The sequence below is a fragment of the Coregonus clupeaformis genome, chromosome 11, assembly GCF_020615455.1.
Source record: "Coregonus clupeaformis isolate EN_2021a chromosome 11, ASM2061545v1, whole genome shotgun sequence".
NCBI classification, from domain to species: domain Eukaryota; kingdom Metazoa; phylum Chordata; class Actinopteri; order Salmoniformes; family Salmonidae; genus Coregonus; species Coregonus clupeaformis.
Window position 1 is genome coordinate 24,218,676 of NC_059202.1, and position 14,269 is coordinate 24,232,944.

A 14,269-nucleotide genomic window follows, 5' to 3' on the forward strand; every position below is an offset into this window, starting at 1 on the left:
GTATTAATATGCCTTTATTATAGCCAATAGTGAGGTTATTAAGGGTTGGCCAGTTTACATGACTTCTAATGTTTGAATAACACTTTATTTGAAGGTACAAGTATTAGCCACTAATTTGCCGTTTCTAAGTGTGTATATAAGCAGCTTATAATGCCTCTATTAGGTCTAATTAGCCATATATTAGGCCTTCATTTAAGTGTTCTTATTCAAACATTAAGTAATGTATAACTGGCCAATCCTTAATAACCTAATTATTAGCATATGAATAGTTAATAAAGAGCAAGTTACACAAGAAACAGACTAGTAAGCTGTCTCATGATGGGACTTAAAGGGCATTGTACCTCAATATGTGTTCTCTATTCTAACAGGTGACCATATTTGTAATTTAATAATATGCACACATACAGCACAAACATTCCTACAATCTCAATGTTTTTTAAAAGAAAGCATAGATCTTTTTTTATACATTTCAAAACCAAGATAGGACTCTACAATTGGAGTGGCGCTAAAGTATACATACTGTATGCATCAGTCATAGATCTTTGAAATGAAATCGGTATTCTATTCTCTATCCAATAGCCTTTTAGCATCTTATCACTGTGCTGTTAGTGATCCGTCCATGCGTTGTCCTTGAGCGGTAGAGGTGAAACTAAGGCACACACTAACTCACCATGAGCTTTTACTTGGCTCTACTTGTTGACTGTGGTAAACCAAAATAACTCACTCCCCATACAGGGAGGGATTCCTCTTTTTTTACCTCAGTCTTATCTGATGTTTGAAAACGTACCCTATTACATGAAAACAAGCTGGCCAGTAAGTACCAGAAAGATAAATGACTCTACACACTGTATATTCTTTTGTCATCTCATCTGGTACAATGGGTCATACAGTTAAGATAGCCATAAATAGCTTATTGGCATCATTGCATTGAAGTGGGATGTTAATTCATGGCAACATAGGGTGACAAGAAAGCATTGCAGTGTGAGCCTGTCATAATCCATTCAAAATGTTATCTGATTAAAAACCAAAGACTGTTTTAAGTGAAACATAGGCATTGGTCGAAAGCCGAAAAAGAAAGGAAATGTACATGACCCCTACAATGCGTACTTCACCCATGCTCTACCAAGGTTTTCCGGCACACAGCTTTGACCTACTACAGAAGCTATGATGGTCTATTGTACTTCCAACAATGTGTAGGCCGGTTGCTGAGGATTCTAACCTTCTCAAACAACCTCATTCATACTCTTAGAGGGGGTGCCCCGACATAATGTTATATGTACCGCATACAAGGTAATGTATTGCATTCTCCCCAACCCACACTAAGACATTACCCCATTCCATTACCTTCTCAAGCTTTTTTGTATTATATTAAAGCAAACTTTGCTCCATACTTACAACACCATCAGGCTTGATTGAGTGATCTGTTTTGTCTTGCAGTAACGTGGTGCCTGCCTGTATTTCCTTAAACCTTTATTTTAACAATACATGTCTTTTTTTTTTTAAATATGACAGTGTATATATGACAGTACCAGTCAAAGGTTTGGACACACCTACTCATTCAAGGGTTGTTCTTTATTTTTACTATTTTCTACATTGTAGAATAATAGTGAAGACATCAAAACTATGAAATAACACACGTGGAATCTTGTCGTAACCAAAAAAGTGTTAAACAAATCGAGAAAGCTCTGTGGAAAAATACACAAAATAATCTCTAACTATTTACATGAAAATGTACTTTAAAGTTTAGTGAAGAAAGGCCTAGTACTACATTATCTGTAAACAATAGTGAGTTATTATATACAATTTACAATCAAATGTACATTCATTTTGGTAACTCATTATACAAACACTGACAAAATGACAAACTGCTGAAAACCCCCAGTAAAATACAAAGTCATTAAACAAGTAGGTAGCTGGTGGCAGGTAGCTTAGTGGGTAAGAGCGTTGTGTCAGTAACCGAAAGGTCGCTGGTTCTAATCCCCAAACTGACTAGGTGAAAAATCTGTCTATGTGCCCTTAAGCAAGGCACTTAACCCTAATTGCTCCTGTAAGTCGCTCCAGAGCGTCTGCTAAATGATGTAAGTACAAAACACTTTTAAGAATACACATTTACAAATCTGACATTGGATAGGGGCTTTAAAATCCTTTAGCTACAAATGTTCTTAGTAATGCTGTACACAGCTGTCCAACTCCGGTCAGAGCACACATCTGTGGCTGGTCTACAGTGTCTGTGGCTGGACTTTCCACTGTTCTCTCCTCCATGGTAGCAAGACGAGCGCACAAGTACACGTCACACTCCCTGTCCCTTGCCACTCAACAATGCCCAACGAAACCAAAGGCTCTTTTAAGAGACCCCTAATAACATTTGACATTTTAGTCATTTAGCAGACGCTCTTATCCAGAGCGACTTACAGTTAGTGAGTGCATACATTATTTCATACTGGCCCCCCGTGGGAAACGAACCCACAACCCTGGCGTTGCAAGCGCCATGCTCTACCAACTGAGCTACACGGGGCCAATAAGCACACGCCGTGCGTGCGTGTGTGCGCAGGGAAAGGGGTGTCAAAAAATATAAACTAAAGTTAATGGTCAAATTATCCCTCTGGTAGGCGAACCCTGGACCTTCAAATCCCAGAGTGGTGACACTAACCATTACGCTACGAACCCTATTATACATGCATTAACTTGACACTCTATTTTAAAGGACAGTCTGGTGATGACAGCACGTGTTCATCATTCCAAACTGTTTTTGTTCATTTACTCAATACAGATTGAACGTTTATTCCTCTTGTTTGGTAAAAAAAAATCAAATCGTGTTTATCAGATAGCTAACCAAGTTAGCAAGCATGGCATTTTTTATTTATTGCGCACAGGTCGCGCAAGCAAGCAATGATCATTATGATGTTGCAACCCGCACCCCTGCTACCTTTTACTTGTGGATGGCGATTTCAAGTTTTTGGGAACACATTGACAAGAAGAAAATTGCATTGACAGAGGAAGCGTACTGAATGAATGCATAAGGTAAGGGCTAGAATTTGCTCTGGATCTTATAGCGGTGACTTGTCTGTCTGGTGTGTGCATGTATTATAAATTAGCAGCGTGGATGTTTCCCAAACTTCCCAAAGTTTGGTATCTAACTGGCTATAATAGCAGCCAAGGATGTTCGCTAGCTTATTTGTTTGTGTTCTGATTACACGCAAGTGTCCAGGTCAGCAGTTTACACAGATGACTTCAGCCATATGAAAAACCTTCCATAGCAAAATATACCTATATACCTAGCTAGCTAGCTAGCTACCTTCCATTTGCTTCTCATCCAACCGGTGTAAGCTAGCTAGCTACAGTTACTAGCCTTCTACTAGCTAGCTGCTACTGTTGCACAGCAACCGAGTTGCTAGACCCAGTTTTAGAACTTTGAGATTTGTCTGAAAATATGCTAGCATTGTCAGAAATGCTACAAAAAGGTAGCACAGTTTTTTTTATTGGGCAGATATCTGCACGTGAGAGCGTTAAATTGTGAATTTAATACAAGCTGTAGCACCTACAAACTTACTCAGTCCAAATGGATCTAAGTCTAACGGTCACCTTATGGAAGCTGTAGCCTCGTTTTAGTTCGACGTCTAGAATAATTGTCTGATGACCCAAATGCCAACGACCCTGTCAAAAATCCGTGAGAGTGGTTCTCGGTAACGACCGGACGGCTCATGACAAGAGGTGAGGAGTGTGTTGTGTACCTCCAAGTCGATTTGCGAATTTTCATCGACATTGATGTCATATTGGCTTAGATATGATGGTAGGGATATTAGAATTTAACATTATAATAATAATAAGCCATTTAGCAGACGCTTTTATCCAAAGCGACTTACAGTCATGCGTGCATACATTTTTGTGTATGGGTGGTCCCGGGGATCGAACCCACTACCTTGGCGTTACAAGCGCCGTGCTCTACCAGCTGAGCTACAGAGGACCACATATCTTCAATCTGAGCCTAGAGGAAAGTCTTTGTCCTCAGGCCTGGAGGGAAACCAAAGTAATTCCGCTACCCAAGAGTGGTCTTTACTGGTTCTAACAGCAGACCTATCAGCTTGCTTCCAGCTCTTAGCAAACTGTTTGATTTTTTTTTTGTAAACAAATTAACAACAGACTTTCAGCATGCTTATAGAGAAGGGCACTCAACATTTCAATTGTAGGGCTATTACATACTCACAATTGGAAACGTTAGAGGGTTGAGACAGAGAAATTAGCACAATGGACAATGTATGGCAAATAGCTTTCTCAATATGAGAAAATAAAAGTTAGTGCTCCAAGGAGCTTGAAGAGCATAATTATACATGGGAACTATGGACATTTCATGTCCAGTATTAACCAGAGCAGCCGTTCAATCAGCTGACTTGGTGTAACCTCTTGGGAGTTTTCTGAATATTTCTAGTACCACCTTGTGGCTGGTTTGAGTCACTGCATACATAGTTACAAGTGCCTGCTGGGTAATATGTGGAGCAACATATTGTTATAAAAATATATACTTCATTGTTCACTCAAGTAAGTGCTGTACAGTACATTGGCAAAATCAACAATGTCTTGCAGTTGCCTTTAAACGCATGATTTGGCCACAGTTATGCTAACCATACTGTTGTCATTGGTATGACATTGTGCATTTAAAGACATGCTCTGGAACTTTGGCAACTACTAAGTATTTTTTAAACCTCCTGCTTTGGGCTGAATGTGTCAATCTGAATACATGCATAATATATGAGCCTAATTACTGTTTATGCTCAGTTATCCACAAAATCCCTAGTTTGACAGTTTTTCTGGAAGCTGTGCTGCGCCCTTTTCCCCCACGTGGGCCAGCCCCCTAGCAAGTGGAGTTCAACAAATGAGCTTCAGCCCCTCGCCATATGAGTGACTGTTAGCAAGAGGCTCATCATGCACCCACAGCAGAGCAGAGAGATAGCAATGACGTGGTGCACAAATCTGCACACGTGACGTAGTTCACAATTTTTATAATATAATAATATATGCCATTTATGATAATATATGCCATTTATATGCCAATTCTTTTGCGGACCACCTTTGGCTCGTGAACGCTACTTTCAGAACTACTGTCTAAAAAGTATACAAAAGTACCGGAGAATCTCTTTAAGGTGATGGTTTGTTAGTACATCAAGTACTGTATGGCAAGATATGAAAATTCCCATATTATTATGTCCAAAACGCATAATAACAATGGCATCAGGAGCAATATGGACCCGGATTAGTATTGTCCTCCATCTCTACTTGATCATGCACTGGTGTCTTCCCTATCACCTTCACCTTTCCTGCCTCTGTCTATCCGTACTCCTCCAGTCACCCTGTATCCGTTCCTCTCTTCTCCTCTGTCTATCCGTACTCCTCCAGTCACCCTGTATCCGTTCCTCTCTTCTCCTCTCTTCTCTCCTCCTCTTGTTGGTCTTCTTGTTGAGGTTGTGTCTCAGGATGCTGCTCATGTAGATTGAACTGGCTGCAGAGCCGTTGTTCACCTCCAGATCCACCACTGGGGACAGAAACACATAGCCAGTCACATACCACAGAAACTCTGTTGCGTACCCCCATGTGTTTAGAGAGTTGGGCCATTGCGGTTTCTGCATTATGTTGCATTTACATGACACTACAACATTCTATGGCATCAGTGGCAGCGCCCCATTAACATTACATGGGGAATATTCAAATAACAGTATAGAATTAGAACAATATAAAACATTCTCAAACACAGTCATATACCCCAAACTCACTGTTATTGTAAATTCCTTCAAATCCATTTGAAATACCAAACCCAATGTTAGATACTTACCCTCAAATCACTGTTTCATAAAAGCCCTCTTGATCACAACCAAGCCACCTTTGATTTCCTCAAACCCACTGTTTGACAACAGGCCTACCCCAAAAACTATAATACCCCAAACCAACGGTCAACTTAAATGTCATCAACCCTTAAATAAGATATACAAATAAAATATACAAATTAGATATGAATTGCCTAGAAAATGTGCTATAATGAAACCATTCACATTTATTTCAAAAAAAGATTTCACATGTTCATGGAGTCATCGATACAAAAAGAGTTATCCTGTACAAAAACATTAAATATCCTGCAAACAGATGTGTGTTACAGTACCTAGTATTAAAAACAGCACTACTGCACGTCTGCACTATTCCATATAAAAATACCAAAAATGGCTTTAACATCCTTTTATAAACGGTATTTCAAAGGTTCTCAGCATAAAATCGTAAAACCACACAACAATCAATAGGAATATTTCTCCATGTAGAACTAGGCACATTTACTAGCAACTGCAGTCGGAATCCCTGAAAGGTGTCAGGGTCCATTCAAATCATTCACCATAAGCATAAAATGTGTTCAGAAGTCTTGACCTCCCTCAGCCTACATTAGAACTGTCACTTACAGTATATCCAGTGTAAAACCAATATCCAGTGTTACACCTTACAGTGTAAAACCAAAACATCCTTCAAATGTCTGAATTTAGGAGTGTGTTCAGTTTATCTATCTGTAGCATTGCACGTTAAGTTTGGAGCAGTGTGCTTGTGCCCTGGACTCTGTAACAGTGTCTGTAACAGTGTCAATAAATATGGTGGACTAAAGGTGCCTCTTCAAACAATGTTAAGCCTAAACAGCCATTAAAATAATCATGCTAGACAGAAAAGTCACCTCAGGGTTATTTTCCCACATATGAGAGCGCCTAAAAATAGCTCTGGGGTGAAGTTTCCCCTAGGTACAGATCTAGGATCAGCTTCCCCTCCCCCAATCCTAACCTTAACCATGGTTGAGGAAAATGCTAAGCTGACCCAAGATCAGTGACGAAGGGCAACCTCACCGTACACATGACCTTACATTACAGTACATGGAACCATTGCACAAACACAGTAGTGTCACAAGGGGGCGACCTTGCCCTGCATCACCCCACAACTCCAGAATGTTTTTTTTTTTTTTACCATCTTCAAAAGTTCACCAATTGCATCCGAAACACAGATCTCCTTCTGCAGTGTGTGTGCCTCTTGCAGTGTATGGGGCTAATGGCTGCTGCAGCGCTCTCTAAGTAAGGCAGAGGTCAGCAGAGTGTCGGCACGGCAGAGAAACGGACAGAAGCACGGCAGAGAAAAAAAGGCAAATATCAGAAGTATCAGCGGCGGTGAGAGGGAGGAAGTTGAATAGAGCTCCGCCTCTTTCTAAACCCCGCCCACATTCACCACCCTCTTGGGTCCTGCCAAGGCTTTCCTGGTCAGTCCTGGACCAGTCAGGTCACCTCCATTCATGAGTCCAGCCCAGCCATAAGGCCCTGATCTAGTATCCTCCAGACCACAATCACTCCCACACACAGACGGTGAATGGGTCAGTGCTTCAGTGTGTCAGCATTCTGGCTATCAGGAGACAGAGGTTCAGTGTGCTGGCCTATCAGGAGACAGAGGTTCAGTGTGTTGGCCTATCAGGAGACAGAGGTTCAGTGTTCTGGCATATCAGGAGGCAGAGGTTCAGTGTTCTGGCCTGTCAGGAGACAGAGGTTCAGTGTTCTGGCCTATCAGGAGAAAGAGGTTCAGTGTTGTGGCCTATCAGGGGAAAGAGGTTCAGTGTTGTGGCTTCTCAGGAGGCAGCGTAGAGCTTGGAGCCCTGCTCTCTGCGGAGGATCCTGTGCAGTTGAGGGGACATGTAGAAGGGCTTGAGGGGCGAGCCGTCGTTCCTCTCCAGGTCTTCACCTGAACCAGGACCAACGGAAGAGGAAGCATTGCCACAGAGGAGGAGGAGAAGAGGAGGAGGAGGAGACGAGGAGGGGGAGGAGGAGGAGGAGGAGAGGAGGAGGAGGAGACAAGGAGGGGGAGGAGGAGGATGAGAAGAGGAGGAGAGGAGGAGACAAGGAGGAGGAGGAGAAAATGTGTAGGTAGGAAAGCAGAGAGAGAAAGAGAGGAGTTAGAGTCAAACGATTTAGAAAGTCAAGCAGGGAAAGGAATTAGGAAAAAAAGTTGATATTGGTTTCAGTCAGCCAAAATGGTCAGTGCATTATAGCCATCTGGTTCAGTGATTAGTGTGCAGTGGAGGTAAGGTTTGACAAATGTAATGCATAAAGCACAGGCCCTATACAATTCTAATATTTTCATAGTCTTCACTGCAAGAACATGCAATAGAAATTAAATGATTTAATTAGCAAAACAATGACAGTAGTGTAAAAAATAAATAAATCACCCAGCGCAATAACCTTTTTCTGTCTTATGCACAAAAAAACATACATAGCTAATTATATAATAGAGAGTCACATGATGAAATAATGGAAAACCATTTAATTCGCTCACAAAGCTGCTGTCAGTTCCAACACAAACCCTGTAGTGTACTCACTGTGTATCATATAAACACCCTCACACCCCAGCCTGGGCTGTATTTAAAGAGATGAATGGTGTACTTACAGAAACAAAGGAATAAGGTGTCCACACACATAGCATAGACGTTGAAGAAGCCATGGGCGATCAGGTAGGATCCAAATATCACCGTCTGACAATGACAGAAGAGTCCAAGTCAGTAAGCACACTAAAGCTTACCACAGGCTTCCCAGTCGAAACAGTTTGCGCATATATTATCACTACATTTCATGACGTTTTTGATCTTTTTGGTCTTCGGTAAGTTTTTTTTTCAGCTGTTCGTGCACACATTTTTTCTTGAGGCAAGTCGAAGTTAAGTTGATTGGTCAATAGTCAATAGTACTACTCCTAGTAGGAATGGGAACATGAAGTGTTTGTTGTCATTCAACGAGAGATGACTAGTTTTCCTGCACATTTTTTCACTTCAGAAATACTGCACCAAACATCTTAGCTAGATGTACAATTGTGCGACTAAGACCTCCTCGGCAAAAACTAAAAAATGTATGACAGATTTCTTGATTTATCTTAGATTAATTCAGACTATTTTGAGGAAGTAAATCTGGCTATGTTGTTGCTACGGTGGCTCAACAAGGGACAAACAATAGTAATATTGCAGTTTTTTTCAAGTTTTTCAAGCAAAGGTCTTTATGGAGTATGAGAGCACAGACGTCGCTTCGCCTAGCCGAACTCGGCTAGAAGCAAACAGAACCTACGTAGGTGGGCGCATTTATTAACAAGCAATGCTGACTCATATGATGTAAGTCTATTTCTTACCAGTAGGGGGACCCAGTAGTAATTTAGTGATGGCACCTCCTCTTGAATAAATGGAATCTTACGGGTGAAGAAGAAGAATGCTAGAACACCTGGGGGAAAAAAATCAGACACCTTAATAACAAAATAACAACTTGAGCATACACTGACAAATGTACAATTGGTGTAACATAGTATCTATGGACATTGTCTTTATAGAGAACGCATCTGTCGAGGGTTCTGGAGGACTATTTTCCCGTGTTTGTGTTGTTTGTTTAGTCTTGTTCATGCATTGAGTAATTTTAACTTCAGCCCTCGTAGTTAAACATACAACAGGATTATCACCAGTGTGTGGGAAAGGGAACTCACCAACACTCCCTGAAATAAGCACTTTTCCCAAGAGGAGCAGAAAGTCTGTCACCTTATCCAGCACTGCCACCCTACAGAGGAGACAACTCATTGGAGGAGAAGCCCAGAGGCCCAGAGAGAAACAGTCACCACCCATGACAGACAGTCAGACAGACAGACACAAAAACTGTCTGAAGGACAGACAATCAAACGATCCGATACAAAGACTTTGCCTTACCTTACTACGTTCCTCATCAGCAGGAAGAAAGCATCCTTGGCCGAAGTGCAGAAGCTCTTTCCATATATCGCAATCTAGGGTGAGAAATTCAAAAAGTAAGACCATGTTATTCACGATTCCAACACTTTCTGTGAGATGGTTATCAAATAGCCTGATCACAACAGTAATCGGTGTGCTAACTACTGAAATGACTCAAAGGTACTGGATGGATGGTATTGAAAGATATTTTGACTGAAACTACCCAGACTCACCATGATGTAGGCATTCCTGTTCATGAACTTGATGAAATGTTCCAGGCACCAGAAGCAGCATTTGAGACAGCAAATCAGGAAGCGGGCAAAAGCATTGTGAGCACCTGAAAATACATGATGATCATCTTCATGAAAAGATGGCATATAAATATACAGTACTGTACGTAAACATATAAAAGCCAGTGGGTTTAGTACGAGCAGAAAACCCACCTTTGAGTTTGTGATCCAGATACTCTAGAACGATGCGGAACATCTGCACTAAGGCCAGGATCAGAGAGCCAAACGCCAGAGAGCCTGTGTGGTACCTGGGAGATACATAATACACTGTATTACCAATTAAAAATATAGCTTATACATCCACTATACACACACACACACTTCCCCTTCCCATCATTGGTGTAAACACCACAACACACTTAGGACCAGTTTCCTGGACACAGATTATGTCTAGTCCTGGACTTAAAGGCATGCTTAATGGAGAATCTGAAATAGCTTTATAGTGCAGTACTAGGATTACTCTCTAAGCAAGATGTGCCATTATAAACTATATTGAACAAAAATACAAATGCAATATGCAACAATTTCAAAGATTTTACTGAGGAAATCAGTCAATTGAAATAAATAAATTAGGCCCTAATCTATGGATTTCACATGACTGGGAATACAGATATGCATCTGTTGGTCACAGATACCTTAAAAAAAGGCAGGGGCGTGGATCAGAAAACCAGTCAGTATCTGGTGTGAACACCATTTGCCTCATGCAGCGCGACACATCTCCTTCGCATAGAGTTGATCAGGCTGTTGATTGTGGCCTGTGGAATGTTATCCTACACCACTTCAATGGCTGTGTGAAGTCGCTGGATATTGGCGGGAACTGGAACACGCTGTCGTACACATCGATCCAGAGCATCCCAAACATGCTCAATGGGTGACATGTCTGGTGAGTATGCAGGGCATGGAAGAACTGGGACATTTTCAACTTCCAGGAATTGTGTACAGATCCTTGCGACATGGGGCAGTGCATTACCATGCTGAAACATGAGGTGATGGCGGTGGATGAATAGCACGATAATGGGCCTCAGGACCTCATCACGGTATCTCTGTGCATTCAAATTGCCACCGATAAAATGCAATTGTGTTCGCTGTCTGTAGCTTATGCCTGCCCATACCATAACACCACTGCCACCATGGGGCACTCTGTTCACAACGTTGAAATCAACAAACCGCTCACCCACACAACGCCATACACGTGGTCTGCGGTTGTGAGGCCAGTTGGACGTACTGCCAAATTCAAATTCACGTTGGAGGCAGCTTAAGGTAGAGAAATGAACATTCAATTCTCTGGCAACAGCTCTGGTGGACATTCCTGCAGTCAGCATGCCAATTGCACGCTCCCTCAAAACTTGAGACATCTGTGGCATTGTGTTGTGTGACAAAACTGCACATTTTAGAGTGGCCTTTTATCGTGCTTTATCATGCTGTTTAATCAGCTTAATGATATGCCACACCTGTCAGGTGGATGGATTATTTTAGCAAACGAGAAATGCTCACTAACAGGGATGTAAACAAATGTATGCACAAAATTCGAGATAAATACACTTTTTGTGCGTATGGAACATATCTGGGATCTTTTATTTCAGCTCATGAAACATGGGACCAACACTTTTCATGTTACGTTTATATTTTTGTTCAGTGTACAACTCAACACCATCGTCATCTTCCCTATGCGTTAAAACCCCATATGACTGAGTCAGCCTACCGTACAGCCCTGCTAAAGGAGGAGAACAGGGGGCATGATGGTATATCTTGGGGCTTCTTCAGGGCCCAGTAGTAGGAAGCGAAGGCCCCAGCCAGGGTGCACTGTCCCAGGGCGATGGTGAAGTTGACCAGCCACAGGAACACCAGCAGGTTGCACAGCTGCAGCACAAAGATGTAGTGGTGGTAGAGGCTCTCGCCGCCGTAGAAGGCAAAGGTGCACTGGGAGCCCGGGCACACCGTGGTCACGTTGGTCTGACTGAACGTCTGGGGAGAGAGAGTGGAAAGTTATTGGGTTAGAAGGAAATGGCACCCTATTCCCTATACAGTGCATTACCTCTGGCCAGAGTTTACTATGGTACCCTATTCTCCATATTGGGAATAGGGTACCATTTCAGATTTAATTAGTCATGAAAGACCAAATGTAGCCAGAGTTCACAGATGTTGTCACTGGCTAGCTATTCAAAGCTGTATGATGTGCACTGCTGCCATGCACACTGAGCAGAATTTCAATAAGCTGCTCCAACTCAGGGTTTCAAGGCCAATAACATACAGTATTCTAGGAGTTTGCAATACAGCAATAACGTCAACGTGACAATGAGGAAGACAGTAGAGAGAAAAGCCAACCTCTGGATCACAGGTGAGGTTGGCATACATGCATTTGTCCTGCGTCGACATGACCTTGTAGACAGCATCGCCAGATGACGCTAAGAAGCTGAGGGCAAAACCAGTCAAGGGCAACACAGAAGAATGGAAGCAGTGATAAGTAACAAAATGTGTACCTGCCTATGAGCCATCTACATTGGGATTTCCACTAAGGGTTCAGCAGTTTCATCAGGTTCAATTCAATTCCAGTCTTTATCTCTATGATGCCATTGATGACAGTTCAGGATGCTTCACATGTGTAGCTACAATGGGTAAAGTGTCCACACACAGTGAGGACGAGGCTGAGAAAACCAACATAGAGAGGATACACAGCGACGACTGCCCAGTATGCTATGCAGATGGACAGCAGCACAAAAGTGATGATCGGGTAGAAGAGAGTGGACATGATGTAACCAATGGCCCTGGAGAAAAGAGAGAGAAAGAGAGGGGAGAGAAAGTGTGAAAAAATAATAGTTAAAAGTTTGGTTCGTGTTCCAACACCGAGCTCACAGACGCTGGGTTCATTCGAAGTGACACAACAAGAGGTCAGACTTACTCTCCTGACAGAAGACTGCCACTCACCTGCTCCCCTCCTTCAGCAGAGCGATGGCGATGCATACTCTCCTCCTCAGGAATATCAGGATTACTATGATGACTGCCTCAATCACTGATAGGGAGATCACTGCAATACAAATGATTACTATTGAGTAGAAACATTTATATTCCTTTACAGCAGAGGTGGACAAAAATCGATCCTCTCAGGCCACAGCGTCTCCTGGGGTTTGTCCAATTCATTTAAACAATATCAGGTTTCATTTTGTATTTATATTTTGATGTGTGTATTCTATGTAAATTCAGGGCTCATCTGTAAAATAGATATTGGTCTCAGTATGACTCCCTGATAAAGTAAAGGTTAAATAAAATAAATAAATAAAATACAGTTAACAGGAAACCCAATGGTTTCCCAGCTCTAATTATTTTGCTGATTGACAAATAAGAAGAAAACTAGCAGACATGTCTTGCACCAAACTGCTTCCCCTAGCAACTTAGAGACTCTGCACCAACTGAGTTGTGGCAGCCTTGCGCTAGGCTGGTATCACCTGTGCTTAAATAGGGGGGCAGTGAATTGTCATTCACTGAAGGTGAGCCAGGTCTGACTGAGATAATAGGGGGTAGTGGATATGGTCACTCACTGAAGGTGAGCCAGGTCTGACTGAGCTAATAGGGGGTAGTGGATATGGTCACTCACTCAAGGTGAGCCAGGTCTGACTGAGCTAATAGGGGGTAGTGGATATGGTCACTCACTCAAGGTGAGCCAGGTCTGACTGAGCTAATAGGGGGTAGTGGATATGGTCACTCACTCAAGATGAGCCAGGTCTGACTGAGCTAATAGGGGGTAGTGGATATGGTCACTCACTCAAGATGAGCCAGGTCTGACTGAGATAATAGGGGGTAGTGGATATGGTCACTCACTCAAGATGAGCCAGGTCTGACTGAGCTAATAGGGGGTAGTGGATATGGTCACTCACTCAAGATGAGCCAGGTCTGACTGAGCTAATAGGGGGTAGTGGATATGGTCACTCACTCAAGATGAGCCAGGTCTGACTGAGATAATAGGGGGTAGTGGATATGGTCACTCACTCAAGATGAGCCAGGTCTGACTGAGATAATAGGGGGTAGTGGATATGGTCACTCACTCAAGATGAGCCAGGTCTGACTGAGCTAATAGGGGGTAGTGGATATGGTCACTCACTCAAGATGAGCCAGGTCTGACTGAGCTAATAGGGGGTAGCAGATATGGTCACTCACTCAAGATGAGCCAGGTCTGACTGAGCTAATAGGGGGTAGCGGATATGGTCACTCACTCAAGATGAGCCAGGTCTGA

General features: G+C 42.4%; 1 protein-coding gene across 2 annotated transcripts in view; it reads right to left on the reverse strand.

Annotated features, from left to right (window-relative positions):
- Positions 1 to 6,023: 6,023 nt before the first annotated feature.
- LOC121576564 (choline transporter-like protein 5-B) overlaps positions 6,024 to 14,269 on the reverse strand; it is a 65,779-nt gene continuing 57,533 nt past the window's right edge. For both annotated transcript variants that reach the window (XM_041889800.2, XM_041889798.2), the window contains 11 exons: positions 12,967 to 13,066; positions 12,714 to 12,806; positions 12,367 to 12,454; positions 11,744 to 12,006; positions 10,195 to 10,289; positions 9,985 to 10,088; positions 9,734 to 9,807; positions 9,517 to 9,587; positions 9,172 to 9,260; positions 8,446 to 8,530; positions 6,024 to 7,743 (listed from right to left, as the gene is read on the reverse strand). In XM_041889800.2, coding sequence (XP_041745734.1) covers positions 7,631 to 7,743; positions 8,446 to 8,530; positions 9,172 to 9,260; positions 9,517 to 9,587; positions 9,734 to 9,807; positions 9,985 to 10,088; positions 10,195 to 10,289; positions 11,744 to 12,006; positions 12,367 to 12,454; positions 12,714 to 12,806; positions 12,967 to 13,066 — 1,175 coding nt within the window. In that variant the 3' untranslated portion in view covers positions 6,024 to 7,630. The remainder of the gene's footprint in view (positions 7,744 to 8,445; positions 8,531 to 9,171; positions 9,261 to 9,516; positions 9,588 to 9,733; positions 9,808 to 9,984; positions 10,089 to 10,194; positions 10,290 to 11,743; positions 12,007 to 12,366; positions 12,455 to 12,713; positions 12,807 to 12,966; positions 13,067 to 14,269) is intronic.